Source organism: Mesocricetus auratus, unplaced genomic scaffold (assembly GCF_017639785.1).
Source record: "Mesocricetus auratus isolate SY011 unplaced genomic scaffold, BCM_Maur_2.0 Super-Scaffold_100020, whole genome shotgun sequence".
In the NCBI taxonomy this organism is placed as follows: Eukaryota; Metazoa; Chordata; class Mammalia; order Rodentia; family Cricetidae; genus Mesocricetus; species Mesocricetus auratus.
The window spans coordinates 26,872,452-26,900,402 of record NW_024429201.1 but is presented as its reverse complement, the minus strand read 5'-3'; the positions used below and the strand labels follow the sequence as shown (position 1 = coordinate 26,900,402).

The window sequence follows — 27,951 nt, the reverse complement described above, 5'->3', positions numbered from 1 at the left end:
CAGATACAATGGATAGGGCTGACTATTGCTACAGCATGGCCTGAATTGATGCATAGCCTCTGTTTGCCCTCATTAAATAGCCTTTTAGTAACTTCCCCCCCTTTCAAAGGAAACGGTTTCCTTATGCTCCAATTCCCGGATAATTAATGATTGTGTCTGATCCTTGCTTCCAGTAGTGTCTATAGGCATTTGTGCAGGGCAGCCTGTGTTAACATCTGGAGAGCTGAACAGTTATCTAGATGCATCTCTATGTGGCCATAAGTGTCAGCCCTAGTATTTTAAAATACCTCCCCTTCCTGAGGCTTATAGTTGGGCATATTAACCTCTTATTAAAAATCAGAGACACAACACAGTGTTATTAAGGAGAGTTTTATTGTAAAGATAGCAGTACCTACAGTTTTACATGTCAAGTCTACAAAAACTCTCAGAGCAGAGACTTCTTCTGTCTGTCGCACCAGCAGACAGGTTATTCATAAACCCGGAGGGAAATTCACTTCCCGCCGAACTGGGGCAGAGGAGGGGGCACTTTAATGTCTTGGCCTCGCTCCAGCTTCTTCTCACAATCCACCAGGTAGTTGACTCCATCGATAACGATCTGAACAAGTTCCACCTAGACAGACAGGAAGAGGACGACCATGAGGAGGAGACACGGTGAAGAAAGGAGAAGGAGGAATGGTTAATTCAAGCAGGAGGCGCCTGCATAGCCCCCAGAATGTGAACCTTATGAAACCACCAAAAATCATGTGTTTGGATATCAAAGTATTTTCTTGTTTTGTTTTGAATTTGGTTTGTTTCACAACATCGGGATCAGATCCAGGACCTTGTGCATGAAAGAGAGTGCCTCGCCATTAAGGCATACACCTGTGAGCACAGGAGAGGCCGGTCAGGAGTGAGCAGCACTTCAGAGAACCTGGGTTTCCTTCCCAGCATCCGCACTGTGGCTCACAACCACCACCTGTAACTCTATTTCCAGGGGACATTGATGCGCTTTTCTTAATTCCTTGGTCACTAGATATATATTTAACAAAGCATGCATGTATATAAGATAAATAAGTTTTCCAAATGATAAAGCACTAAGCTATGTTTGATAGTTACTACGGTGGCCCTTTGTATTTAGTCTTCTCACCAGCGGCAGCATCCTGGGTTGAGATGGCTTGCCATGGAACATTCTATCAGCGTTTCCATAGCAGTGTGTTCCTAAGTGAGCTCTCAAGTCTCATCTCACTTACAGCGTCCACCTGTCGGTGAACTCTGTTGTTCCTGTGGACTCCCGAGAGTCCCTCAGCATTGTCTTGCAGGCTCATGTTTAGACATAACTGTCACAAACCACTTTTACTATCTAAACTCCTCAACTAAAGCATTCAACACTGGTAAGCATCTAACGTGCCAAAGTGAAGATGACAGAATGTGCTCCTCAATCAGTGAAATTCAGAATCAGGAGGGATTTCAGTGTCCCTCTGCTGAAGGGACAGCGCATGTCTTCTCCCAGTCAGTGGGGATGAAACCCTGCTCCGTTAGCACAGGGAGCTCCTGTGGCTGGAGATGGCTGGAAAGCTCTCGGGGGCTGCTCAGTAACAGCAGCTCCACTATGGTTCCTTGACGTGCATCTTTTTTGCATTCTTTTCCAAGCAAGAGAAACCCCGAGGAATGAAAGGTTAACTCAGGACTCAGTGGGAAAAGAGGAAGTGTGTGGGCGAGGCCAGGCCGTCGAGGCTGCTCCTGTGCCCCCTTTCTGTTAGGATGACCGAGTTAGTCCATGCTAGAGTGAGGGAGACGTTACCTCTGATCTACCGATCCGATCAATGTTGGAAATATCATATATATCCGCCACTGCCGCAGTGTCCACACCGCCTGTGCCACGCTTCTGGAGCCTCAGGTTCTCCAAGATCTTAGAGAAACGTGGGTCCTAGGAGACAGGATATTGTTGCAGTCATTAAAAAAGATGTAATAAGGAGCAGTAACAATTGTGTATTTACAACATACTGAGCACTGGCTGGAACTTCTAACCCTTCCAATAATCTAATGAGGTAGATATTATTTTCACCCCTCAAAGTCTATTTTATTATGCTGTTAAAAAAAGAAAAGTACCTGTTCCAAGGGATGGTGGCACACACATTTAATTCCAGTATTCTGGAGGCAGAGACAGATGGATCTCTGTGACATTGAGGCCAGCCTGCTCTACATATCTAATTCCAGGCCAGCTAAGGCTGCATATTATTTTGAGTGAAAGAAACCAAACATACTGGAGACCAGGTCACTACTTACAAATGACAGGAGCACTTTTGCCTCACAGTTAGGTGGGAGGTCCAAGAGCATGGAGTCAGTACTGTGGCATCTGGTGAGGATGTCCTTGCTGCGTCATGAGACTGCAGAGGCATCCATCCCATAATGAGATAGAGCATGCGTGCTGGCTTAGATCTTTCTTCTTGTGCTGCCACTCATGCCATCATGGAGGTCAAATCTATGACCTCAGCGATCCTGATTATTTCCTGAGGTTACACATGCCATTGACATATGAATTTGAGGATTAAGTCTCTAACATATAAGTCCATAGGGGACAACTGAAACTATGCCAGCCCCTATATTTCAGATGAGCAAACTCCACCAGAAGAATTAACTTGCCCAAATCAGACAGCTAGAAGTAGACAGAGCTGCAATTAAACTTGGGACATTTATCTTCAAATAAATATCCGCACATTTATGTACACGTAGGTGCCAACTTTTGTATGTTAGCTACTCACCTGCACACCAGTTTAATTGTTATAATTAAAATCATAAAGTTAAACCACTTCCAGTCATTTTCTTAGTATTGGAATTTTGAGTAACAAAAAATTAATCACATACCTTTATCTTGATAGGCAGCACATTTTTCTAAACTTGTTTAAACTTCCTTGATTTACTTTGGTGCCGTGGTAGAAATGGCCAGCTCCTGGTCTGGATCCTTTACCTCTGTGTCCAGCAACGGAGCTGAAGATGCAGCTACTAGCTGCCTAAACTCTTGCCAACAGCACGAGAAGAAGTTGTGTGTGCTACATCGTTTCCTATACCTTACGGCTTGTCATGGACATGCCTACATGCTCTCTCCTCACACATTAACCTCATCATGGACATGCCTACATGCTCTCTCCTCACACATTAACCTCGTCATGGACATGCCTACATGCTCTCTCCTCACACATTAACCTCGTCATGGACATGGATACATACTCCCCCTATGCTTTAAACTTCATCATGGACATGTCTACAAGGGCCCTCCTTTTCTCTCATTCTAGAACATGGAGAATGACTGACTATGCAAATGAGGAAAATGCCCTTGTGCAAATGAGGAGCAAGGCCCCGACCAGTAGCCTCAGAGTCACCTGAAAACTTGCAAGAAATACAAATTCTCCAACCAGTGAGAAGGCTCTGTGAGCAAAGGTGCTTGATGCCAAGCCGAATGACCTGATTTCAGTCACTGAAACCAGTAAGTTATCTGCCCTCCACTGTGTAACCTCATACCCACTCCCCTGATAAATACAAATACAAATACAAAATGTGAAAAAAAAGAAAAGAAATTGCTCGCGCATGGCCTAATAATCCGTGCTACCTAAGCCCTCCCTCCAGATGATTGATTGCTACACAGACTCAGTTGTAAGGACACAAAAAGGACCCGTAGAAAACAAAGCAGGGCAGCCCCTTACCCACCCTGACTTGTTACATGGTGGAGACTCAAAATCACTGTTCTTGAAGCACCATCCCCTTTTCACAGGCCCTGAACCTTTTATCCCAACTAATTCAAATGGCTTTAAGTCGGACATCATCCTTTTCCTCACTCTTCCATTGCAGGAAGCAAAGGTCAGGGGTAAGGGGTCAATGCTGACATCTTCTCCTTCTGCAAAGCCTCACATCTGAGCTGATCCTCTTGATTACCTTGCTGAGCTTCGGGATTTTGACGTGGACACCAGCTCGCAATCCAGTCCCGAGGTTCGAAGGGCAAGTCAAAATGTATCCTAGACGCTCATTCCACATGAACTCCCAGCCTCGCTCTTGGATTAACCGTTCCACCTAGAAATGGAACAAAAATGAACAAATGACAGACCCCTCAAATGTCTGTTCTTTCAGGTCACCCAAACACCAGGGAGAGAGACCAGCAGAGCACATGAATGAAATTGTAGTGGGTCTGTGGTGCTCGTACTTGATAGCTCTTCCGTAGAGTATAAAATGATCCTATGAAATTGGATGACCATGGAAAGCATTTAACTGGGTCCCTAGAAGATTCTAAGTTCTCAATAAATACCAGATGATGCTCTCTCTCATGCAAAGACTGTAGAGCACAGGAGTCCTCAGAGATAAGCCCGTGGGAAACTGTTCCGTTTCACCCATCCAGTGCCACGTCCCACCCCACACACTCCCGCCCCTTTCTACCTTTGCAAGTCCATCCACCCACCCATCCCCATCTTATTCCACGCCCTCTCCGTGTTCAGAATAGATTAGAAAATAACCAGTAAGCCCCAGACTCCCGCAAAGAGACCAGGCACCTCCTTCTGGAAGCACTACTCTGGAAGATTTGATTCTTAGGAGAAAAAAGTAGTCCCTCTTTGGCAGTTAGCAAAGTGTCTTATAAAAATGGAAGATAGTGGCTAGAGAGCTGGTTCCAGCTTTAAGAGCACTGGCAGCTCTTCCAGAGAACCACACTGGATCCCAACACCCACATGAAAAGCTCACAACCATCTACGTCTATAGTTCTGAGGGATTTGATACCCTCTTCTTATCTCCATGGACACTGTATGCATGCGATGCAGACTTTAGGGCAGTCAATACATGTAAAATAAAATACTAACTTAAAATACATATGAAGAAATGGGAACTAAAGAGATTTTAGTTTTGATGGGCATCTATAAACCCCTAACAGACTCTTACTTCCTTTAGTCCACGACAGAATCGCTCAAATACTCTCTTCATATTGCCTCCCTTTTCCATTGAGATTACCCTGGTGTGGTCTTCCTCATTTATCCAGATGAGAAATGTCTTGTCATAATTATGCCTAATGAAGACAGAAAAGCGGTGCTGACTGTTAATTGCATTTATCTCAACACAGGAAAATTCTCATTACCTCTCCAGCTTGATTGCTTCATTTCAACTTCCCCGTTCCCTAGATGGCCCTTATCTCTTAATTGTGCCTGAACAAGTACCACAAAATAATGATACCTCCCAGAATGGAGAATAAGGCTAAACCCAGCCATTAACAATGCTGCACACGGTTCTACTCCCACAAGAACACAATCCTTCCTCTTGTTCCTCAAACAAGATGACAGCAGCTCACCTATGATAGCATTGGGCTTTGATGCTGGGAGTGTTTGTCTCCTAAGGGATTCAGCCAAAACCTTGCGGCTCTTGAGAAAAATTGAAGGCAAGGATGGAGAAATTTACATACACCCCAAGAATTCACACACTTTGCTATATAAACCCTGGCTGTCTACCCTGTTGTGAAGCATCTTCCTCAGCTCCTTGTGGGGACAGTTGGGACAACCAAGCCAAGGTAGGCTGAGAACTGTCATGAAGGATGTGTATACACTGGGTAGGCATTCCTCTTTTCAGGAATGGTTTATCATATCAATATTATCAATTATCAAAATGATAACCAAAACTACCAATATTAATTTTTAATTTTGTGTTCATTTGTCTTAAGTTCACAAGCAGATTCTCTTACTAATTAATATGAAGTATCTTTCTTTCTTTTGGTCTCCCCCTTGCATAATTCATGCAGGCTAGCTCACATTCCTGCATCTCTTTTTAAAAAGTCTCCCCTCGCCCCCTCGTCCTCCCCCCTCTCTGTTTTCAGGTAGACTTGGCTTCCCCATTTAGCTCAAGCCAGGCATGTTGTCAGCTGCCATTCACAGCAACCTCGGGTTAAAAGAAGCAGGAAGCTGAGATTCTCTACACACAGGGAAAGTATGAAAACTGCATCCGTACCAGATTCCCCTGGCATCAGGCCAATCACGGGCCATTCCGGCACATGTTAGTAAAGGGGACACTGGCTTATCAAACAGAAAGTGGTCCTGTGGGCCAAAAGGGACAAAGCAGAGAAGAGTCTGTGAGGCTAGGCATGGGCCAGGTGATCAAGTTTCAACTTACAGATAAAGAGGCCTTTTGGGCAGGGTTTCTCACATTCACTGTGAGCAGGAACAACCAGAGATTTTAAAAATAAAAACACCAATTCCCAAAACTCATACTGAAACAAGATACCAAGTAGATGTGAGGAGTCCTTCCATAATCTCTATCAAGTGAGAGACCTTGGAGACTGGGGACAAGAAGGGATTGGAGAAGGTTGGAGAAGTATCTCCTGAGCCACTGCTCACCTATAAACGGGAAGCCAGAGTGACTGCTTAAGGCAGTGGGTTTGCTCTGTAAAGGCAGGTAGATGAATGGTCGAGTCTACACACATCAAGCAGACGTGTGCCAGCTACATAGCTGTCCTGTGCGGCTTAGAAATGGGATGTTTCATGTAATTTGCATCTCTGAGATGACCCAATCTTGTTTCTCCTTGTCTTGGCGTTTAGTTAAACGTTACTTTTGAAAATGCATTCTGTTTTAATCTGTGCTGATGAGGAAATAAAGGCACCCGAGCCCAAACACTTGGGAGGCTGAGTCAAGAGCATTGCCGTGAGTTTGAGGGCCAGCATAGGCTACACACTGAGACCTTGTCTCGAAAAACCAGAAAGGTCCCTGTGTTTTGTCTACTCTAGGCACACCGCCCAGAGGTGCTGGGAGGGCAGGAATGAGTGCCTTCAGGTCCCATCAGGGAAAGCACCTTCACTTCCTGCCTAGATCTCCGTTTGCAGAGTTTTCCTAGGGTGTGGTACCAGAAATCATTGATCAGGCACGATTAGGAACACCCACGTGTTCTTATTGGTTCACAGGTGACAGGAAGCAGATCCCCATTCACTTCCACCCTCCTGTGCCCAGTCCAGCACTCGTACTGGAGCTTGCTCTTCAGACTTTAGTCGTGGCTTGACACGTTTCAGCTCCTTTCTTACACTGATGCTGTGGAAGCCCCGGGCCAGTTTCAGCCCTGTGGGCCTAGCAGCCCCTGGGTGATTACCACCTACTCACATCGATGAGCCGCTGCTGATCCTGCTCCGTCATCTCAGACAGCTTGTAGTAGCGACCAGCCAGGTCCCCCTTGAGGCCCTCCAAGGCAGTGATGGCCACGTTCTCCACCTCCCTTCTCTCAGCCCGGGAGCAGGCAGGAGGCAGGCTCAGCCCACGGATACTGCGACCAGTGCGCACCCGAGAGGACAACACATAGCGTTCGTCAAACTGCCCGTGAGTGATCTGCCGGGTGGAGCAGAGTGGAGGGTCACCATAGCAGCCACGGAGCACAGGCCTCTGACATACAGCTTGCCTGGAAACCTTCAGACACTGCTTTACAGAGAGCGTTACACGACTGCATTACATGACTGGGTGTATCTATAGCTCTGGGACAGCCACCTTAGTGAAGTAAGGTAGTCCGGAGTAGATAGTTTTGGTTGGGGTAAAATGCTATTGGAAAGTTTAAAGTCCCATCAATTAATTGTCCCTTAGAGGCATCCTTAAAGGGCCTTCCTAGCTCTCAAGGGGATATGCTGAAGGTAGGACACCTTAGACTTTCAGGGACTTCTCACCAGGGTAGTGGCTCTTAGGTTCCCTCCTCTGCCTGTGGATTCAGAAGATCCTGCACCATGGGGAAAAGAAATGGAGGCGGGAGCCTACCTTGGATGCATCCAGGTCTGTAGGGTGCTTCATCACCCTAGGGTCATAGCCATTGTGCCTTAGTTTGATGACGGGATCAAAAAGGTCAGCAAATACCTGTAGGCAAGCATATCCTTCTGTAACTGGCTGGCCTAATAGCAAGAACTTTTGCTGATGCTTGTCCCCCTTTCTCCTTGGGGACCGGGGTTGATGGCCTCCTCTGAATGTCCCCATGCTACCATGGGGAGCATGCATATAAAAGCAGACTATAGACAAGAACGAAAAGAACAAACGTATACCAGAGAAACTCATTCAGAACCACCTCACTTCTGAGAGAGCGCAGGGCTGCTGGACTCTTTACTTAACCTCCCCCCAGGATTCTGCCAATCCCACTGTTATCACAGTGGATGAGAAAATCTGGTGCTTAAAAAACCCAGGGCTTCCTGTTTTGTGAGGCAGAAGAAGCCACCAGCCAGGGAGCTAAGCTAGTTTTGTGATCAAAAGAGAAGGTCAGGTTCTAAGATTCTGAGCAAAACACGAAGTCTGTGGGGAAGCCAGCTACCAGAAGACAAAGCTAGCAAATCTTACCCCATGAGCCTGTCCATCCCAAAGGCAAAACAACCTAATGAACCACATGGGCACGGGTAGTCTTTAGATAAAGTAAGGCCAAGAGAAGTTGCATACACTAACAGAGTACTCTGCAACCTTGGGAAGATATGGGAAATGGAAAGAACTGACTCTGAGGTCAAAGAAACAGCTTTAGTCTGAATCTCTGTTATAAGCCAATGAATAATCATTTTGTTTGTTTAGGATGGCCCCTTCTCATTCGTTGATGACAACTTTCCTGAGAAACTGCCTTTAGTTCTGTGACAGAAGAATGAAAAGCGAGAGTGAGGGAGTCAGGCTGCAGACTTTTGTCACAATGACTACTCTGTGGAGACAGAGGTATGGTACTGAGTTATGCTACAAGCAGACACTGGACCTCTGCACAAAGCATGAGGCTGGATCCAAGAAACTTGGTGAGCCCAGGAGTCTGTGCTACAATAACAGAAAGATAAGTCTCAAACTACAGACACACAATCCAACCCCACCCAATAGACCCAGACACAAGCACATGAATGTTGTTCTGATGAATAAAAACCACCCAATTGTTGTGGGTTATAATTTTAAGATGTGTTACATTTGCTCATGCTGTGGAACATTTGTTTAATGATATAAAATGTGTTGCATTCTTTTCTGTTGCCTTTGTTTAATTCTGTGGAGCTGTGCTGCGTTGCCTGTCTAAAACACCTCAATAGTGTAATAAAGAGCTGAAAGCCAATAGCTAGGCAGGAGAGAGAAATAGGTGGGGCTGACATGCAGAGAGATAAGAAGTAGGATAGAAGAGAGAAGAGGGAGGAGAGAGAAAAGGAGAAGGTGGGGAGGATGCCAGGAGCCAGCCACACAGCCACACAGCCGCACAGTGAGCCACAGAGTAAAAAGGAAAGAAAGACATATAGCATAAAGAAAGGTAAAAACCCCGGAGGCAAAATATAAAAGAAGAGAAATGGTTTGATTTAAGTTAGAAACACTGGCTCAAATTATACCAAACTAAGGCCGGACATTCATAAGTAAGAATAAGTCTCCATCAATTATTGGGAGCTGGGTGGCTGGCCCAATAAGAGAAAAATAAAAGCCCAGCTACATTCAGTTATATTTGTTTTGTACCAGCACAGCTTTTGACCAAAGCTCAGAGAGCCCTGTGATGAAACTAACCCCTCTCTGAGGAAGGGCACTGGAGCAGTAACAAAGAAAGTCTTGTCCTTAGCTATACATCTCATAACCCCAGGGAGGATTCCCTAGGGTTCTGTGAGACTGCCCTTCATTGGAGACCTTCCTGAGAATGCAAGCAGCTGACTCCACAGAGAGACAAAGACCGTCTGATAGTGCGCTTCCACCACACACAGGGTAGCCCCCACCCCCGGAACCAGCTGCCCGTGGTTTTACCTCATACGACTCCTCGTCACCAGCCACCATGCCCACGGTCTTTATGAAGGGGTGGCCGGGGTTGTCCACTCCGGTTTGGATGCACTGGTCCAGGGTGTAGCCATTGGGTGTCATCTTGTTGCGGAGTTTGGCATAGATGGTGGGAGTGAGGCACTCGGCCATGCAGTTGTTATGTTTCCTCAGGTCAGGGTAGTCCGCGCTGTGGGAGGGGAGAGGCTGTGCACCAGTGCCCCCCACGTAGGTGCTATCGAAGATCCAGGTTCTCTGTGGCCCTCAACCAGGCTCTCTTGGCCCAGTGGGCACAGGAGAAATTGGATAGAGATGCCTACAAGCCCTGTCTCAAGTAACCAACAAGCCAGGGCCAGTGGCTGCTGGAGAAAAGGACATGACCCCACCTATCAGGAAACCCATGATGCTCCAGAAGCAGCGAGGGCAAGAGGAAAGAAGTCAGAAAATGAACTGAAATCACATGCAGATTTCTTTCCCACCCAGAACTGCTGGTAAATTTCAACAAATTTGATCTCTTGGGTCTTTGGTATGGAGAGAGACAGAGACAGACTATCTAGAAGGCTGTTTGCTTCTCTGTCCTTTGCCTACAGGACAAGCTTTATGACAACAGAGACCTGTCTTGTCTTCAGAACTGTGACAGGCCATGGATACAAGCATTTACTAAATGTTTGCTGGGATAACACACAGAGGAACACCACATCGGATGCTGTCTTACTCTGGCTGTTTACTGCTTGCAGACTGTGAATGAGGAAACCATGGACTCAAACACAGATGGTCTCCTCTCAGTGTTTCCTGGGTTACATGGTTGCTCCGGTTCCCTCAGAGATGCTATTCTACCAGAGCAAATGTCTCCCAGAGACATCTTAGTTGTTTTCTTTCTCCTACTCCTACCGAGGTGGAATCCTAGGACATAATTACACTGCTCAAACTACTCAGTGTGTTGTTGTGTTGGACACTGGGGTTCTGGGGAAGCAGAATATCTGACCTCATCTTCTGTGAGACACTCCTCCCCCTCCTGTCTGTAACATCCTTTAGTGCTCACACTTAATGTCAACACATGGAGGAGTGAGTGAATCATGGGTCTGGTAACAAGTGAGGGGGGGGCTGGGTTTGCATTTGGTTGCACTAAACATGATTGCATGATTTCCAAGTCATTTCACTACTAAGGGTTGCTAAAATGAATCATGCCATGTGTGAAAGGGCCTAACACACATGTTAACAGTCTCATAATGTAAGTGCTCACACAATAAATGTGAACTATTCCTGTTACTACTTTTTAAATGGAAGACAAGCTTTGGGCAAGAATGATGACATATTTCCTTGTATTTGTCACAGGTCACTGGGCTTGATGAGTTTCAAAAATGATTAAGTTTGACTTGGCCATTTAGAAAGACAAAACGAGGGATTCTCGGGGACTGGAGAGATGGCTCAGTGGTTTAGAACACTGTCTGCTCTTTCAGAGGATCCAAGTTCAAGTCCAGCACCCACATGGCAGCTCACAACTATCTGTGACTCCAGTTCCAGGGGATCTGACATCCTCTTCTGGCCTCTGCAGGCACGTGGCATATAGACATGAACTCAGACAAGCCGTCTCATACAAATAAGATAAAAATAAACAAAGAAAAAACAGGAGTCTCACTGATGCGTTCCCACAGGAAAGAGCACATGTCTGGTTGACACTCGGGGTTATATGACAGCAGGAGGACTCACCTTGGGGGAAAGAGCTTGTGCTGCTCCCGGGCATCAGCAGACACTTTCTGCCTGTTCAGCAGGTAGCCAGTGGTCAGGGCACTGGTTCCCAGAGTAGTAAAGAGCAGAGATGCATTGCGGCCAGTTAGCAATTTAGAGAAGGCACTGGCCATCCTTCTTCTTGGTAGAGTGTCTGGAAGCAAAGAAGCTGGGTCAGACAGCATCGTGAGATGGTGCCGAGCTGCAGGGGCCACTGCCCTTCTGCTTGGTTTATTTAGCTATTTCTTCCTTTCATTTTTTTCTCTACATTAATTGGGAAAAATGAGTGTTTTCACATTTTGTGGATGCACATATCGTTTTATCCCGTAATTACAGAGAAAAATGAACAAAAGTTATTTATTTCTATATATTAGACAAACTGAGGACATTTTGAACTTTTCAGCTAAACTACTAGACACTGAATAGAATGGATTTCTGAGCTTCTAATAGGAACTAAAATCCTCTGAGACCATTGTCCCACTTTACACACCCGAACAAACTTGTGTCAGAGCTCAAAGTAAAACAAACCCATTTGGGTTTTGCTAAGAGCAAATGCTCTTCTGACTCAAAAGGTTGAGATACTAGCAGTATGGGGGTGGGGTGTTCCAAACTTCCACTCTGGTTTAGGACCCTTGAAAGGGGATAAAGTTGTTCAAAGTTAACAAAAACTCATCCCTTGACTCTTAGAAGAAGCCGACTCAAAATCTTTCTTTAAAAAATCATATCATTTAGGCCTTGAATTCTTGCAGATTAAAATTAAACAACAAACTCCCAACCATACTAAAAGATACAAGTAAGGAGACAAAAGAGAAAAAATAACAATAGAGTTAGGTCTCCAATGACTGAAAATTGTAGAATTGCCAGACAAGAGCACTACTGCTGCTAGCCAGAGGTTTAAATAACGAAGTTATTTATAAATAATTGAATTATTTAAAATTTATAATTAGAATTATGATGGTGATCTATATATATCATTCTAGCACTTGCAAGTAAGAGGACAGTTGTATCATGTTTGAGGTCAACTGGTTGAATAGTGAGTTTTAGGGTAGCTAGGGCTATGTGGTGAGACCCCATCTAAATAAACAAACCAAAGGAAAACAGATAAAATGAAATATAATGGAATTGAACTGTTCTATGATGGAGCTAAAGAAAGAACAAATGAACTGGAAGGTGTGCCTCAGGAAATTACCCAGAATGTAGCACAGAGAAGCAGAAAGATGAAAAAATCTAAGGCATAAGTTAGGAAGCCTGATTGATAATTACAGTGGGAAAATTGGACACAAACTGGTTTGAAGTTGCAGGAAGAGACAGCAGAGGAAACAGAAGCGATGTTCCAAAGGAAATGACCAAGAACTCTACAGAACTGATGAAGTATATGAGACAATGTAATATAGTCAAATTCTGGAAAAACTGACTCCTAAGCAAATGCTCTCAACCAAAGACAAAGATACTAGAAGCAGAAAGAATATAGTTCACCTACAAGGGAATTATGACTATCAGCTAATCTTGCAATAACAACCCTGGGAAAATAATGTTCTTAGAGACAAAGAGGCAATGTACTCATTTCACATGAGAATGAGAAAAATACAGATAAAGAACAAATCAATAGCAAAGGAACTACTAAATAAAATACTCAAGAAAGAACATGACAGGGAAGGACAGGCTGAAATGGATAATAAAGAAAACAGATATCAATCTAATACTGACTTTCCTAGAGTGTTGAGAATTATAGAAGCACAGAAAGAATCCTGATGGACCTGCGGCTGCTCAGAAGAAGTCATGAGGGCCAATCAAGCCTTGCAGTATCACCTGGCAAGAGGTGTGGTTCTCTGAAGGGACAATAGAGAAAGGCATTTCTCAGTACTTTCCCACTGTTTTGTATCCATGATGTCCAAATAAGGAAAGCATGGATTCCTCTAACCTTGGGTGTGTTCCCGAGTCTTTATTTAAGATGCCCCAAGCTTAGGTGGGTTGGTTGCTTCAAAGAGCTTGTTGATATGTACCATTATGGTTGAAAGCCTGAGTCACCCAGAGAAGGTTGGAACTCATGTAGCATGTGGCATGGCAATGGATATCTATCCCTCTGACCATCACCTTTCTTCCATGATTGGATTTGGGGAACTGGTGAGCATCTAAACTCCAGGATTCTCCAAGGAAATTTCTGATAAATTCTAATATGTGGATCAAGCATCAAAGACTTTAAACATGTATCAAGTTGTTTTTCTACATTGGCCTAGGAAATCAGCTTATCAGACACCTTATCTTCCATGGTAATGTCTATATACAATTCTCTCTATCCTAATGATGGCTCATATTTCTAAATTGTCATGACAAATCAGCCATTTCCTGGAGTTGTCTTAGGGACTTGTAATGACTGAACACTGAGCTTATCACACACACACACACACACACACACACACACACACACACACACACACACGTCTTGGCCCTCTACAGAGCTTCCATGTTGCCAGTATGCTTTAAGACCTTCAAGAAGACGGAGGTGTGTTAAGGCATCCTGGCCCTTATGCTGGCAGTACTAACACACACCTTTGCGCTGTCACAGTCTCAATTCTGCTTCCCAAGCAGAGAGACAATGCTGTCAATTTGGTAAAATAAGGTCTAACCAAATGCCTTCCAGGCAGTAGAGGCCCAAGCATAAGGCAGAGAGAGCATGCTGTCCCTGAGTTAGCAGGAAGTATGTTTCTGATGCTGATGCAGATATCTTTACCCTGGGCTTTCTTCCTTTGAGCTGCCTCCACACTCACTGGTAGGGGTTTTTTTTTTACAAAGGAGGCTCTGAAGAAGCAGTGTCAGAAAGACAGGAGAGAATGATATTCATGCAGTGCCTGATGACAACTGATAATCAGTTTTCCTTCCTAAGAGGTTGGCACATGGGTGGGCGCCTGGCTCAAAATACTACTGTTTGATATGTCATTCTATCCAAAGTTGTGCTATCTACTTCTAAGGGTTCAAACACAACATTAACAAAGCTGTGTGACCTGTGTCACTAATGCAGGAGGAGCAGAGGGGCTTGGATGGTAGGAAGTAATACAGCCCTAAAAGAAATCTTCAGTTCCTTGTACACTTCGCATAGAGTTCAGCCTTTGTTGAAATAATAATTCCTGCTTCCCTGATTCTGCCTTGGGACCCCTAATGGTATAGATCTGGCTTCTAAGTCCAGCAGGAAGTCCAGCATGGGATTCATTCAGCAACGAAATCTTGACTGGGAGGGGGTTATTAAGTTAAGTGCCAGGCACACAGTAGACAGTAAGGGAAAGATAATGCAGTAAATAAATGCTGTGCCTTCTTCAGGGAATCCTAATCTATCTAGGAAAGATGGTTGAAAAAAAGAACAAATGAAATAATTATAGGTGGGGATAGATGCAGGAAACAACCAAGATATTATTCCAGGGATCTTTCAGGATGCCTACTTCAAATAAGGTTGCTTAAGCAAAGAGAACAGAAGGGTCAAGGCTTTGAAGGTGGGCAGACCTGGTTGGGATGGAAAGGGTTGGTGGCATTGCAACCAGGCTGAGGTCTTTATCACCATCAGACCAGAACAGGCAAACAGGAAGACTCACATGGGTAATGTTCACTCCTTTCAAGATCATGCAAGACCACACAGGGAATCCCGGGACTTGGTAGGAGGATCAGGCGATGTGAGCTTAGATATGACAATTGCTTATGATTTCCTTGACTTGTTACAATGAGAACTTCATCTCATTTTTGGTTTTGACTTTTGTTAGTAAGAGATGGCCTGCTGGCCTTTGCTGTGGAAGAGAAGATGCAGAAATTCCATTAGCATCAACTGAGGCTCACGCATCTCCCCCAGGGTCTCAATCCATTCAGACCATGAAGCAAAACAAAAAGTTGGCAGAAAGAGTCAAATACCAACCAAACAAGATGGCTTTTGCAATTTCAAAAAAAATCACATACACTTCATGCATGCATCACTCAGGGAGTGTCTTGAGAGACTGTCATTAGGGACATAGTTACCAGTCTGACATTTGGGTTGACTCTAGAGCATTTGTGACCTTAATTTTTGATATTACTCCTAGACATTGGTTCATTGTTTGCACTCCTGTGCCTATGTGGGAAACTAGGCTGCATTATCCTGGTAAAGCATCATTGCTTTTGGCTTCTTTTTGTATTTCCAGTTAGGACTTTGGTGTCTGTTATATTCCTGGTCTCATGAGGCCACAGTCTGGTACCTCAGTCTCCATAAAAGATGTTTCCTTCTAGCTCAATGGGTTTGTATGCTCTCTTAGTCCCCAGAGCACTCACAGGCTGCTCATTCATTTGTATTTGGACTTCACAGTGTTTTTCATCCTATTGGTGAACTCAACTCTTATGTGTTTCTCCTTGTTAGAAAATCCCTGCTCTTTGTATGGTCCTGTTGATGTGTATAATCTTCAGGATGGTGGTCCATTACAATTATGGTCAAACAACTCTAATTGCCTAGTCATATAGTGTGACACATCATGGACATATCTGTGGTGATGCTTGTGTAAACAAACTTGAGCTGTTATGAATATAAAAGCATAGCACACACAATGATTGGCAGGATGGAATACTTGACAATAAATGTCCTTGTTACTGTTGGTTTTATTTACTAATGATATATTTTATCAGTATTTTGAGTATAAAGCAACCTGCAATGTTAATAGGTGACAGTTTCATTTAATCTTGTTTCCTGTCTTTTGATCACATCAAGAAACCGTGTGGAACCTTCAACCTCTAGCATCTTGTCTGAGGAAAATAATGTATGATATTTGTACGATGATCAAATCATCTAAGGATGCAGGTATCGGAACTAATCTTGTCAGTTAGAGACCCATGACTGTGCTTACATGCCGCAGTCTGCCTAATTTCAAAAGGCAGATGTCTCACCAGCCTCCTGGGTGTCTCCTGTTCTGGTGTCACTCATAGTAGAAAGGGCAGGTCCTCTGCCACACCCATGCCCATGAGTGCTCTGTATCTAGCCAGGATCGTTTGCCTTGAGAATTTCTCATTTTTGCTTCCAAACTGATTTGCATCCCTTTCACCAAAGATTTTTGACGCACTTCCCATAACAGCAAGAAAATGAGGTGGCAGGCTTGTGTTTCTCTGCTTGGGATTCCATGTCTAGGAGCTGCTCGCCATCCAGGACAGCCAGTCCACACTCCTGACCACCAGTCACAAGAGGTTGTCAGCTTCCTGGGCACCACCACAGCTATCCTCAGCAGTTCTGTGGTGCTTCTGCAGGGGATGCCCCATAGAAAATGGGCCTTCCAGGAGAGCAGAGCAGAGGTGTGTATCTTTCCCCCTTCTGCCTCCGTTTTCATCATCATCATCATCATCATCATCATTTGTTTCTCTTTCACACTGAGCAGGAGGATAGTGTTAGAGTCAAATAAGCATCAAGTAATAAGCGTTGAAGAAATAGTACTTAAATCACCTGCCTCCCCAGAAATTGTCTTCCGAAAAATATAGGAAAGAAAAGTAAAGCATTATTGCTGAGTATGTATTTAACCAGTAATGCATGTCTCAGGGCATCCACTGAAGAGATTCCAGAGAGTAAGGGATCTCACCCTCTCACACAGCTAAGCAGACAGAACCCATTATAGATACCTGCTCAAGGAAACACAGAGGCAAGGACATGTTGGCACCATTGTCCTACAGAGGCCACCCACAGTCACTTCAGGATTAGGATGTCATGTGTGTTAGCTACTTGTTTTTAACAAAGAACAAGCAAATCTCTTCAGTCCTCTATACTCCAGGTACAGGTACATCTACAGTTCCAGAGCCAAGCACCTGCATAGACAATTATCTTCCCACTGGGAAAGGGAACTCTCTTGGCTTTGGTTTTCCTTGAGGTCTACATTCAAAACAATGACATCTGGGTCACAAAACAGGCTGGTGGCTTACTTGGTTTTGTGTCTTTTTGAGACAGGGTCTTGCCATGTAGCTTAGGTTAATCTTGAATTTCCAATCCTCTTGCCTCTGTCTCCAGAGGGTCTCATAGATATGTAACTACTCTAACTTGTTTACAAAATATTTACAGTATATTTCAAAGAGACAAGGACATAGCTTGCATTGACACATTTTTCCCAAATAAAATGCCCTAGGAAAAAAGGGGGGCTCTTTCCCTCTGCCCCAGAGGACATTATTATGTCTTCCCGACTCTACTGTGTGCTAGAGGTTATGGGGCAAGCCCAAGGGGAGAAATAGGCAGGTGAGGAATCACGCAAAAACGAGCCCTCCCCCCCACGTGAAGGCAGGGCTGGAGGCAGCCTTCTTGGCTCTCACACGCACAGACACACACTTGAAAGGATCTTATTAGACACCCCAATGTGTCCCTGGGAGCTAGGGTAGGCTGTCCAGGTCAGTTAGTTTCGTTATAGTATATAGACATTTCCCCCTTTGGCCCTCCTTAAACACCAGCAACTCTGTGGGTCTCTCTGCTCCCTAGAGCAGCACACTCAGTATTGCATAGCAGTAATTATAACATTTCTCATTTGTCCATAACACAGAAAAGCAAAGTGAGAGAATGCTTCCAAGAGCCAGTTTCCACGGCAAGCCTCCAAGAACAGGCAGGTTACACCATGCCACAGAACAGAAAACATAGAAACAGAGATTTTCACAGTTCGAGATCACACAACTAAAATGAAAACAACTGGCCCAAGTGTCCATTCTGCACCAGACATTCATTAAGTGAAAATCCTGCTCTCACAGGCAGTTTTTTACAGTAAAAATACATCATAGTGTACTTGGATGGAGATGACTCTCTCGGCTCCCAAGAACCAGAGCTAGCAAGTGTCTAACTGCTTTCTGTCCTCACTGGTCACTCAGGAATATGGAGTGGCTTCTCTCAAGCAAGGTCTCCAGAGCAGAGTAACAGGGCCAGATAAGTATAGGCCCATCAGTACCTCAACATGGTTCTGGGCAGTCCTGAGGAGAAACAGAATCCAAAGGTAACCCCAGATGGTCCCTCTAGGATCATAGTCACAAATGCAATCTAGCTTTGCAAGGAGCCTACAAAAGACCATTTGCCTAGAATTTGAAGTGTTGAATTAAATGTGGACTGTTATGCCTAGAATCTGCCTACCATCAATGACCCCAGGGAAAACCCATAATTTGTAACAACTCTTTAATTTGAGAGTACAGAAACTTCAGAAGTGAGAGCCATGTCTGAACATGGCCAATGAACAACACCCAATAAATAATTTGTACCCAGATATTCCACTAGGGTCCAAGAATTAAGCCATATGTCTCATCCATTCATCCATCCATCTGTCAGTCCGTCCATCTATTCATCTGTCCATCTGTCCCCATCCAGCCACATACTCAGTAAATGTTACAGAATAAATCCTGGCATCAGATGTTGGGATCACCTCAAAAGTTCTGTCACAGTTGAGGGGGAGACAGACCACTGTTAAGCAGAATGTTAAAATCCATTGAGGGGGAGACAGACCACTGTTAAGCAGAATGTTAAAATCCAAAGGACAAGATAAAAAGAAAGAGGTGATGAGACCCCAAATGCCTGATGAGACAGGAAGGTCTTCCTGGAAGAGGTGAGAATCTTTGTTATTTTGCCAAACGAACAAGGGGAAGGCTTCCAAGACAAAAGGGTTAGAATGCACAAAGATGGGCCAGGAGAGGCAGCAAGCAGGAGGGATGGGAGGCAGGACGGAGACTGCAGTACAGGCAGGTCTACAGCAGGCACAGTACTGTGGCTATAACTGGGAGAAAGCAACAGTGAGACTGAGATCCTGAGATTCGGTACATGGTGGGGAGATACCCACCACTCGAGATAGAGAAGACACTTCAATGGATTTACAGATGGTTGACACCAGACCCATGCTGCCAGATGGTGGTCTATGGACTGTCATCAGTTATTTATGATAGGAATATAGAAAGCATGTAGAGTGTTTATAACACTTTGATGGGGTGCTTTTAATTTCAGCTGACATTTCATGTGTGTTTATTTTATTTTTCTAGTAGTTACACTTTATTATACCTTACAAACCAATGGCTCTTCTTTGGATCAAACATGATCTGTTGCCACAGACTTAGAATGGGGCTAAAATCTGGGCTTCTCTGCCTCCTAGAATTTGTGAGGATTGAAAGAGCCCTTGGCACAAATCTTGGCATTTAAGGCATGGGTGGTTCACAACAGAACTTCTACAGTGAACTTGACAGGGAAAGGAAAAATACCTGCAGGCAGGGAAACCAGGCAATGGGTTCTAGAGTAATCTAGTCGAGAAATCAGACCAGAGCAAGAGGGAAGGCTTTCTGGGAAGAGGTGGAAGGACCCCAGGGTGTTGAGGGTCTTTGTGGCCAGGGAGATGTGAGCATGAAGGGTGGGAATGAGTCTCGGAGGTTGCCCCGGCTTCTGACTTGAGTGATTGGTCCATGTGTAACTGTGCCATGCAGTGGGTACTCTGTCTGGAGAGCTGCTTTGTTAGGGGAAGGAAAGAGTCTCTGATTGAAACCAAGAGACCTGTGAGGTATCCCAGAGGGAATGTGCTCTTGCAAATATCCTGTGATGAGTGCATAAGCAGCCTCCACTTGATAACCGCCTAGGCCACGATACCTGCCTGGGAAGACTGGTAGTTATCCAGTTACTACCTTGTTTCAAAACCCTGCCTGACGGCCTGAGTAATCACCTGTAGAGACAAGAGCTCGTGACTGTGACTTGACAAGGGTGCAGCATGTGAAACAAAGGCCTTGGAGCAGCAGACTCTGGGTTTGAGCCTAGTTTTGTAATAGTTAATACCTGTTGTCTTCAGAAAGGCCCTTAGAGGCTGTGCGGCGTTCCATGTCTTAGTTTTCACAGACATTCGTGATAAATAGAAGTGATAAGACTTGGTCCACACCAAGTCTCAGAACAGTGTCCGGGACTCACTCAGGTGAGCATCTGCTGCTGTCCCCTTGCACTAACTTCTGAAAGGTCACTTCTAGATGCTTCCCAGACAATTTGAGAACATTCTTCCTGCACCTCAGCAAACACTCCAGCATCAGACAGTGGACTTTGTTCAGGTAAGGGTCTTCAGGTCCTTCTCTTAAAACAGGCACAAGTTGCTGACCCAGACTTCCCAGAGACGGGGCAAGGTCACAGCTTGGAAACTGTGGTGCTCAACCTTGCTGGAACTACATCTAGTTCTTCACGGAGACCCTTTAGTCTGGTACCCTACTTTTCATCAGCTCACTTAGTCCCTTCCTGGTTCTTCTAAGGAAGATGAGTCCTTGGACCTCAGTCCTTTTCTCTCTTGAGGACACAAGTTCCCCTGGCCCTGGATGTTGACAACTGGTCAATCAGGAGTACTTGGTCCTTCAGGGACATCCATCCAGATTCTAGTACTTTCATGTCTGCACCATGCCATTGAATGCCTTCTCTCCCTCAATCCATGGTGTCTTCTCACTTAGTACAAGGGGACTTTTCTGGCTTGTTCTCTGACTTAGGGTACCCCAGAGATGGATAACAGTGAGCCTTCTTCACTAGCCCAGTCCACCTCTGCAGAAAGGCAGTCTTCCTTTAGTATAAAAATACCCTTCTGAGTCTAGATACCTTTCATGAGGGAGACTAGAGGTCACCAGTGAGTGCTGTCCTTACAGGGACCCCAATCTGCCACCGATTGTGGGTCTTGGTGATTGGTTGACTGGGTTTAGAATCATCTGGACAGCCTGGGGAATGCTGTGACCAATCTGGAAATAGCCATCAATAAGGAAACTCCCGTGGTCATTGTCCCAGCATCATGCTTTTGGAGGAGAAAGAGAGCTCCCAGGACATAAGGACAGAGGTAGATGGGTCCTCAGTGCAAGCTTGCAGCGCCAAAAGAGCCAGGAGCAGCCAGCCTGTCTGAGGGAGAAGGGTTATAGCGCGTGCTTACTCTGCATCTGTTGCCTCCACTCACCTAGACACATGCTTTATGGCTCATTCCTAGATGAAAAAGACAAGAAGCATCTCCCAGGAATGAGTGCAAGTACTTCTGGTTTTGCAACAGCAATGTATTATGTATGCACACACATGCACGCATATATATTGGCTTTGCGTAAGTATCAGGAATGCTTTTGCAGGTTACTCATGAAGCACTGAAGGGTTAATTCACAGCAATGTATTTGGAGGAGTCATGCCATCTGCTTTTCTCCTAATGGGGAGCCCTGGAAGCATCAATTCCTCACATCTGCATTCAAGATCTCAAAAGGAAAGTCATAAGCATAAAATCGCTTGTGTGGAAATACCAAGACACCTATTTGTTGACTCTTGAATACAGATCTGTAAAATCGTGATCCCGCCACAAGTATGTCCTGACTCGGTTGCTCAACTATGGGCAGCTGCCAGTGCCACTAAGTGAAGGAACACAGATGTTGCCCAGGGAGGCTCAGCATCTCCTTTGCTATGGTGGGTGTGGCAAAGAGGAAGGAGCAGGCTGCAGCAGGCTTGGAGCAAGGGGAGGGCCTTCCCTAACATCTAGGGTGTCTCTTCTTCACTCCCGAGACTACTACCTCAATGACTCCAGATGCCTGGCCAGCTTTGGATGTGCTCTCTGAAAGTCTGTTCATTTCAGCTTTTTCCAAAAATCATCTTAAGTGTTTCATTTAATTGGAGGACAAGATGTCAGCCCACAATAGACTTACTACACACTTTAAGATTTGTTGATCATCCTTTGACTACCAGCATGAGGCTCACAAAATGAGTTTAACCATATCCGTGGCCTCACCCATCCTAGATCCTGGTGCTAGCAGTGAGCTTTCTGGCCTTGTGGCTTAGGCTGACATCTTTCCCACTTGCGGTCCACTGCTGGAGTTCTTCACCTCTATCTAGAATTAGTTTCCCAGCCTTGCCCACCTAGACAAACTTCTTTGTTTCCCACTAGGATGTTGTGAGTCCTACTTGAGCCCAGTGGTGTCAGAGGCTTGACAAACATCTTTAGACTTTGCAAGAATCCTGCCCAGCAGGCTATATTTGGATGAATGGAAGTCAAGTGGCCCTGACCTGAAGCAGGCTTTGTCACCATTCTGACCCAGGTTCGTGTGGACCCCAGCACCTAACCTCTAGTCATGCCTTGGCTAGGAGAGAATTGCTCCTGTAAGTTCAGGACTTAGACATGTCCCATGCCACTCCAAGAGTCCAGAAACGCTTTCACCACAACCTTGCCAAGGCATAGGATTGTCACCACAACTGTGCCAAGGCACAGGGTTGTCACCTTGGAGCATGTGACCCCTCACTGAGTCTTGTTCTCTTCCCTTCCCCAGACTTCTGCAGAAGTGCCCAAGATTCCAGGCGTTTCTGTGCACACTCCACTCTGACACTAGGCACTTGGTGTGCCTGCCAAGCCTAGCTGGGGACGCTGCACTAGCCATGCCTTTCTTAGAGGGTGCAAGGACTTGCTCTCTCTCTCTCTCTCTTCCCATTCTCTACCCCTCCATATGGGGCTAGACACAAGAGGAGGATGGGGGCTGTCTATAGCTCCTGCCAGGAGAGGCTGCCTATCTGTTCCTCTAACCTGGAAGAGCTCTATGACTCTTGGTTTAAAAAGTATGTTTTTACTAGCATCTGGGTAAAATTAGATCAAATTTTGAGGTTCTAAGTCAGGGAAATTGTGTGTGGGGGAGTATGACATATGAAAACATAACCTGACTAAGCCAACCACATTGGGATCATGTTTGTGCCTACATTTGCTGTCTGCATCAAAGAAGGGGAGCTACAGTGAACACTTTAGGCAGAGTGCCAAGGAGCTCTGACTTTTTTCCTATCCCATTGGGAGGACTCGGACCCAGATTCCTGACTTTCTCTCTGGCTTTGGAATGTCATGAACTACTCCAATCCTGAAGCTTCTGGATATGCTGGGGGTGAAGGCCCATGGTGCCTTTCTGCTGACTCAGAGTTATTTCTGGTGCTGCTATTCACTACATCCATCTTTCTGAGCTTTGCCAGGCTAGAAGGAAGGGAACAGTAGGTAGTAGGTAGTAGCAACATGTCAGCTGTCAATACAGAGTCACCCCAAGACAGGGGATGTCCTTGAGGTTATCCCAACACCACACCATTTTCTGAGCAAATAACAGAAAATGGCAAGACTTTCCTGTTGTAAGACAGCAAAGGGGTCCAATTACCTTACACGGCATCATGCAAGGTCAACCTTACTGGGCACCCTTGGGCTTCTCTGTCTGACTCAGCAAACAGGAAGTCATAAGAACACAGGGTTCTTCCCTGAGAGACAGGCCTATCCCAGCTCCACTTAGAAAGATGGCCTTGGGTCCTTTTAGAATTGTCTGCCAAGAGAAAACACTTTCAAGAGAATGGGAACCTAAAGGCTACTTTGGCCTCTGAGCAGTTATGACAGAGTGGGATGCCATCTTCTCTGACTCTTCAGGCAGGGGTGCATGTGACCTCCACCAGTCACCTTCAGAGTTGGCTCTGTGGGAGATACCTGGCTCAGCAGACAAGAACTCCCAGAATGCTAGACGCAAACACATGTGACCTCAAAGAAGACAAATGGATCATCCTCTGTGCTGTGGCAGAGACGGAGACTCAGGGCCTCTGGATTGGGGACTGAATTGGCCCCAGACTGGACCCCCATCCTACCTCTGACAACCTATGCCTCCTCATTCCAAACCCTAACTCCTGCTTCCTGGCTCTGCCTCTGCTACCTTTTCAGACAGACTGCCCAGGTCTCCAGTCCACGCCCTGAGGCCACGGTTTCATCATGAAGCTGGCAAAGCCTACTCTGAGCATACCTTAGCCCACAGGTATGATGAGCTCCAAGCACAAGGAATTTGAAAATGGTACCTCCCAATGTGAGAGGAACACGAGGGCACAGAGATTGACAAGCCCAGGAAGAGCCAGTGAGAGGATAGAAGGTAGAAGGGGACAGATGCAACAGAAAGTGAGAGATGTCCCCTGGAAAACACCCTCCTGGAAAGCACAGTTTAACTAATGTGGCCTTGTCCTGAGTGTACTGACTGTGTCCTCAGAGCCCCCAGACAGCACTGTGCTGCTCACAGAACCTGACCATGCTTCAGGAAGGTTCAAAGAACAGCACTAAGGTCTGTGGCTTGTTGAGCAAGTGCTCTCCACACTTTCAAAGAAGAGCTTCCAAAGCCATGGACTTCACACACACACACACACACACACACACACACACACACACACACACACACACACGGAGAGGGCAGGACTGATAATGACTGTCCCCCAAGAGCCAAGCAAGTAAGAAGTGAGCTGCCACTCAGTCGTTTGAAGCTTATTTTTCCTTTTCCTTCTAAAAATGGGGCTTTGCATAGTTCACTTCAGTATATCAATACGTTCAAGAGTGAATCTCTGCCGAAGATTAGCTATTAAATGGAATCTGAACCATTAGTAACTGTTCTGCTCCTTGGAGAGCTTCAGGAAGCTTAAATCTTCCAGCCAGCTTATTCCAAGTCACCAGGCATCTCTTTTGATGCAGATGAGGAAAAGCGTGCCCAGGCATGAGCATTGGTCTCAGCAAATATTACAGAATGAAAGGCAGCATCAAAACTTACCCCAATTCAGGGTCAAAATTCCACAGATCTCTTTCACAAAAGTTCTTATTTCATTGAAGCATATGGAACAGAGGCACTGCAAGCTAAGGCTCTGGGTCTTGCTCATGCCGAGGGAACAGGTGACTCCAGGCAAGGGCGGCCCTACTGGTTCACCCAGTTCCCATTTTTCTCTGGCCCACACACAGTTTCCCAGTAAGTGTTTCTCCGTGGCTGAGGGTCCCCTGAGCTAAGACCCACTGCATTGATTCTAGTACAGTCCTTCTGGGGAGAAATCAAGCATTTTGATCATCTCACTGACCTTGAAGCTGGAGGAGTCTGTCCTATACAGATCCTGCTGCTGCACACAGCCAAGAAGTGTAACAGGAGCTTGCTGGGCTCAGCCTAGAAAAGGCCACTGTGCTGGGCGGGGCCGGAGAGTCCCCTACCAATCCCACTTCAGATGTCCAGCTACACTGGCTCCCACAGCTGTGTCCTTGAAGGCCAGCTCCTGACTCTTTTGCCACTGGGCCAGGCGTCCTTTCTAGAACTTGCCATTTCTGTGAAATGTTTGCCTTTCCCTTGAATAGGCAGACCTTTAACTTGGCCTGCCAAGCTGCATCTGTAGACAATTCTTGCTCTGAGATGGTCCTGCAGCTCTCCTGGAGGGCAGTCCTAGATCGGGGTAAAGGGCCAGCAGAGGGAACTACCTACCTGTTAGGAGGGGAGTAGGTGTTAGCCCTGGAGAATAAAGTCTGAGAGGAAGTCTCAGGTGGCCTCTTTCTAGCTGTTAGAGAGAGAACCAGGAGCGATCAGGGAAGCCCACACAACTTGTCTGGATTTGGGTTCAGGGGCAGTGATCGTTGCCATCATGTTCACGATCAGGCTCTCGGAAGCCTAGAATGGACTTTCTCACTTTCTATCCATACACACCAGCTTACATGACCACCAGACCTTATCCCCACTAAAAATAGCCTCCTAGGACATCCGCCACTGGAAGGTGCCTATGAATAGTAACGGACCACCCTGGTTTTGGACGGCAGCCCTGCCATTTCAAAGGATCTTGCCTAGGCATCTCCTGGCCATCACGTCCACCTGCAGCTACGTCCACGTCACCCACTCACCCCTTCCTTACTCTTCTCAGGCACCATCAGGCTCAGAGAGTTTCTCGACAGGAAATGCAATTCCCTAAGTGGGATGTTGTCCTTCTTGGTCAAAGTTTCCTTAAACTTGACCCAGAGCAAAAGCACTTTTGTTTAGCCTTTGCGTGAGATGATGTGTGCATTCGATGCAAACTAGGAGACACAGGAATGGGGTCTCCTGAGAGCTGGGAACAGTCTTTATTTGAGTGTGCACACATCCACTCTCCTCTGCTGTGTGCTGAGGAGTCAAGCATTTCACCATGTGTTCCTTACAGCCCAGTTAACTTGTGCACTCGCTGTCACTAAGACGTGGCTTATCCTGATCAGGAAGTTTTGACAAACTGATTCCCTTTCAGCAAGTGATATACTCAGATATTTTCTAGACTTTTCTATTATTTCATTAAAGCAATCTGATTGGTGCCAACCACAAAACTTCATGATCCTTCAGGATTGTCATCCCAACTGTAATACTCTGTCATCTTGGGTCCCAGTCCTGAGCCCCAGTGGCCTCCTCTGGTACCATGGGTGTCAAGCTGTAAAGTGTGGGGCTGAAGGGTGGAACTCTGTGCTAGAATGGGGCAGAGGGGAAGTGGAGACTCCTTTGAAAAATAGCTCTTGTGCTCATACATGCTTGTTTCAGAGTCAGTTCAGTGACCTGACACAGTCCTGCTCCCAGATTCAGAAAACCACAGGCTTTGGGGAGGATGGCAATGTAGATTTTTAAAAGTCTCTCTCTCTCTCTCTCTCTCTCTCACACACACACACACACACACACACACACACACACACACAAATCCCTTTTATTTCCCTTTAATTTTTTGACAATTAACATTTAAGGCTCCCCTACCCCCCTTACCTTCATAGCTTGTATTTTGCAGGTTAAGTTTATACAAGTTGGGTCAGAAGTTGGGGGACTTGTTGAGGAAATCATTGTTCCTTTCTAAGCTTGTGATAAAGAATCTACAACAGGGACAGGAAATCTCTACAATTGACTCACAGCAGTTTTACACAAGTGTCTGAAAGTTCAGCTAACACAATTCCCATCACACCCTTTCTATTACTTTCTCCTCAGCGCCAGTCCCCAAGCTCATGCTGATGGGACCGTATGGCTGGATTTTGCCATAGGGAGAACAATGGAAATGAGTGTGCAACTGCTATGTCGCTTGCTTTAAGGTGACACAGAAATCTGTTCTGGCCTTACTTCCTTAGCCATCCTGAATGTGTCTGGCATGTAGGTAGAGCAGGTTCCAGATGGGGCCCTCAGGGAGGAGCAACCTTGTGAGGTGGCTAAGCAGGAAGATGTGCAAAGCCTGTGTCCTTGTGTCTGTCCAGCCTGGGTGGTTCACATCACAACTGGAAATGGAAGCTAGGGGTCGTCTTTCTGCCGTTTGTTTTCGTGCTCAACAGCTGTATCCCGACTCAACCCTAGACGCAGGGACAATCTCTTCTAAGCATTTTCATATATATTAGCCCACATAAGCACCACAGTCATTCTAGACATGGACGCGAGTCTTCATTTTTTATAAGATGTAACCTGAGACAACACAGATGCTCTTGAAGGTCAGAGTTAGTGGTGACTGGGTGAGAATCCACCCTCGAGTGACATGAGCTGCCTGGGCAGGGTGGGTTCTCTGTGCCCAGAAGTAGCCAGGCATGGGCTGTGGATGGCACTGGAACAGACTTAAGGACTAGAAATGGAGTGGACAAAGCAATCCTTTGGAGGACCTTGCCCTCTAATTCTCTGCTTAGCCATTTAGTCTGCAAAAACAAACTCTTCTAAGTGTTCTTTGTACCTGAGCCGCAGAAGTAAAAGGATAAATAAAAGAGCCAGTTGGTGTGAAGGACAGTGCCAAAATGGAGAAGATAAATGAAGAAACCAGAGACTTCTGAG

The 27,951-nt window shown here is 45.7% G+C and overlaps 1 protein-coding gene across 1 annotated transcript; it reads right to left on the bottom strand.

The window, feature by feature from the left end:
- Positions 1–353: 353 nt before the first annotated feature.
- On the bottom strand, positions 354–25,323 carry Ckmt2 (creatine kinase, mitochondrial 2). The gene is made up of 10 exons (XM_005065665.4): positions 25,241–25,323; positions 11,416–11,587; positions 9,697–9,895; positions 7,732–7,827; positions 7,093–7,314; positions 5,953–6,038; positions 4,900–5,023; positions 3,910–4,044; positions 1,781–1,906; positions 354–610 (listed from the first exon to the last, which is right to left on the bottom strand). Exons 2-10 carry the CDS (start codon positions 11,565–11,567, stop codon positions 491–493), a joined length of 1,260 nt encoding a protein of 419 aa, XP_005065722.1. The 5' UTR covers positions 11,568–11,587; positions 25,241–25,323; the 3' UTR covers positions 354–490.
- Positions 25,324–27,951: the final 2,628 nt, after the last annotated feature.

Coding starts and splice junctions, on each gene's coding strand:
- Ckmt2 (XM_005065665.4), bottom strand. CDS start 11,567: ATGGCCAGTGCCTTCTCTAAATTGCTAACTGGCCGCAATGCATCTCTG. Junction 6,039..7,092: donor ATCAGCAGCGGCTCATCGAT/GTGAGTAGGTGG, acceptor TTTGGCCCACAG/GACCACTTTCTGTTTGATAA. Junction 611..1,780: donor ATCGGATCGGTAGATCAGAG/GTAACGTCTCCC, acceptor CTGTCTGTCTAG/GTGGAACTTGTTCAGATCGT.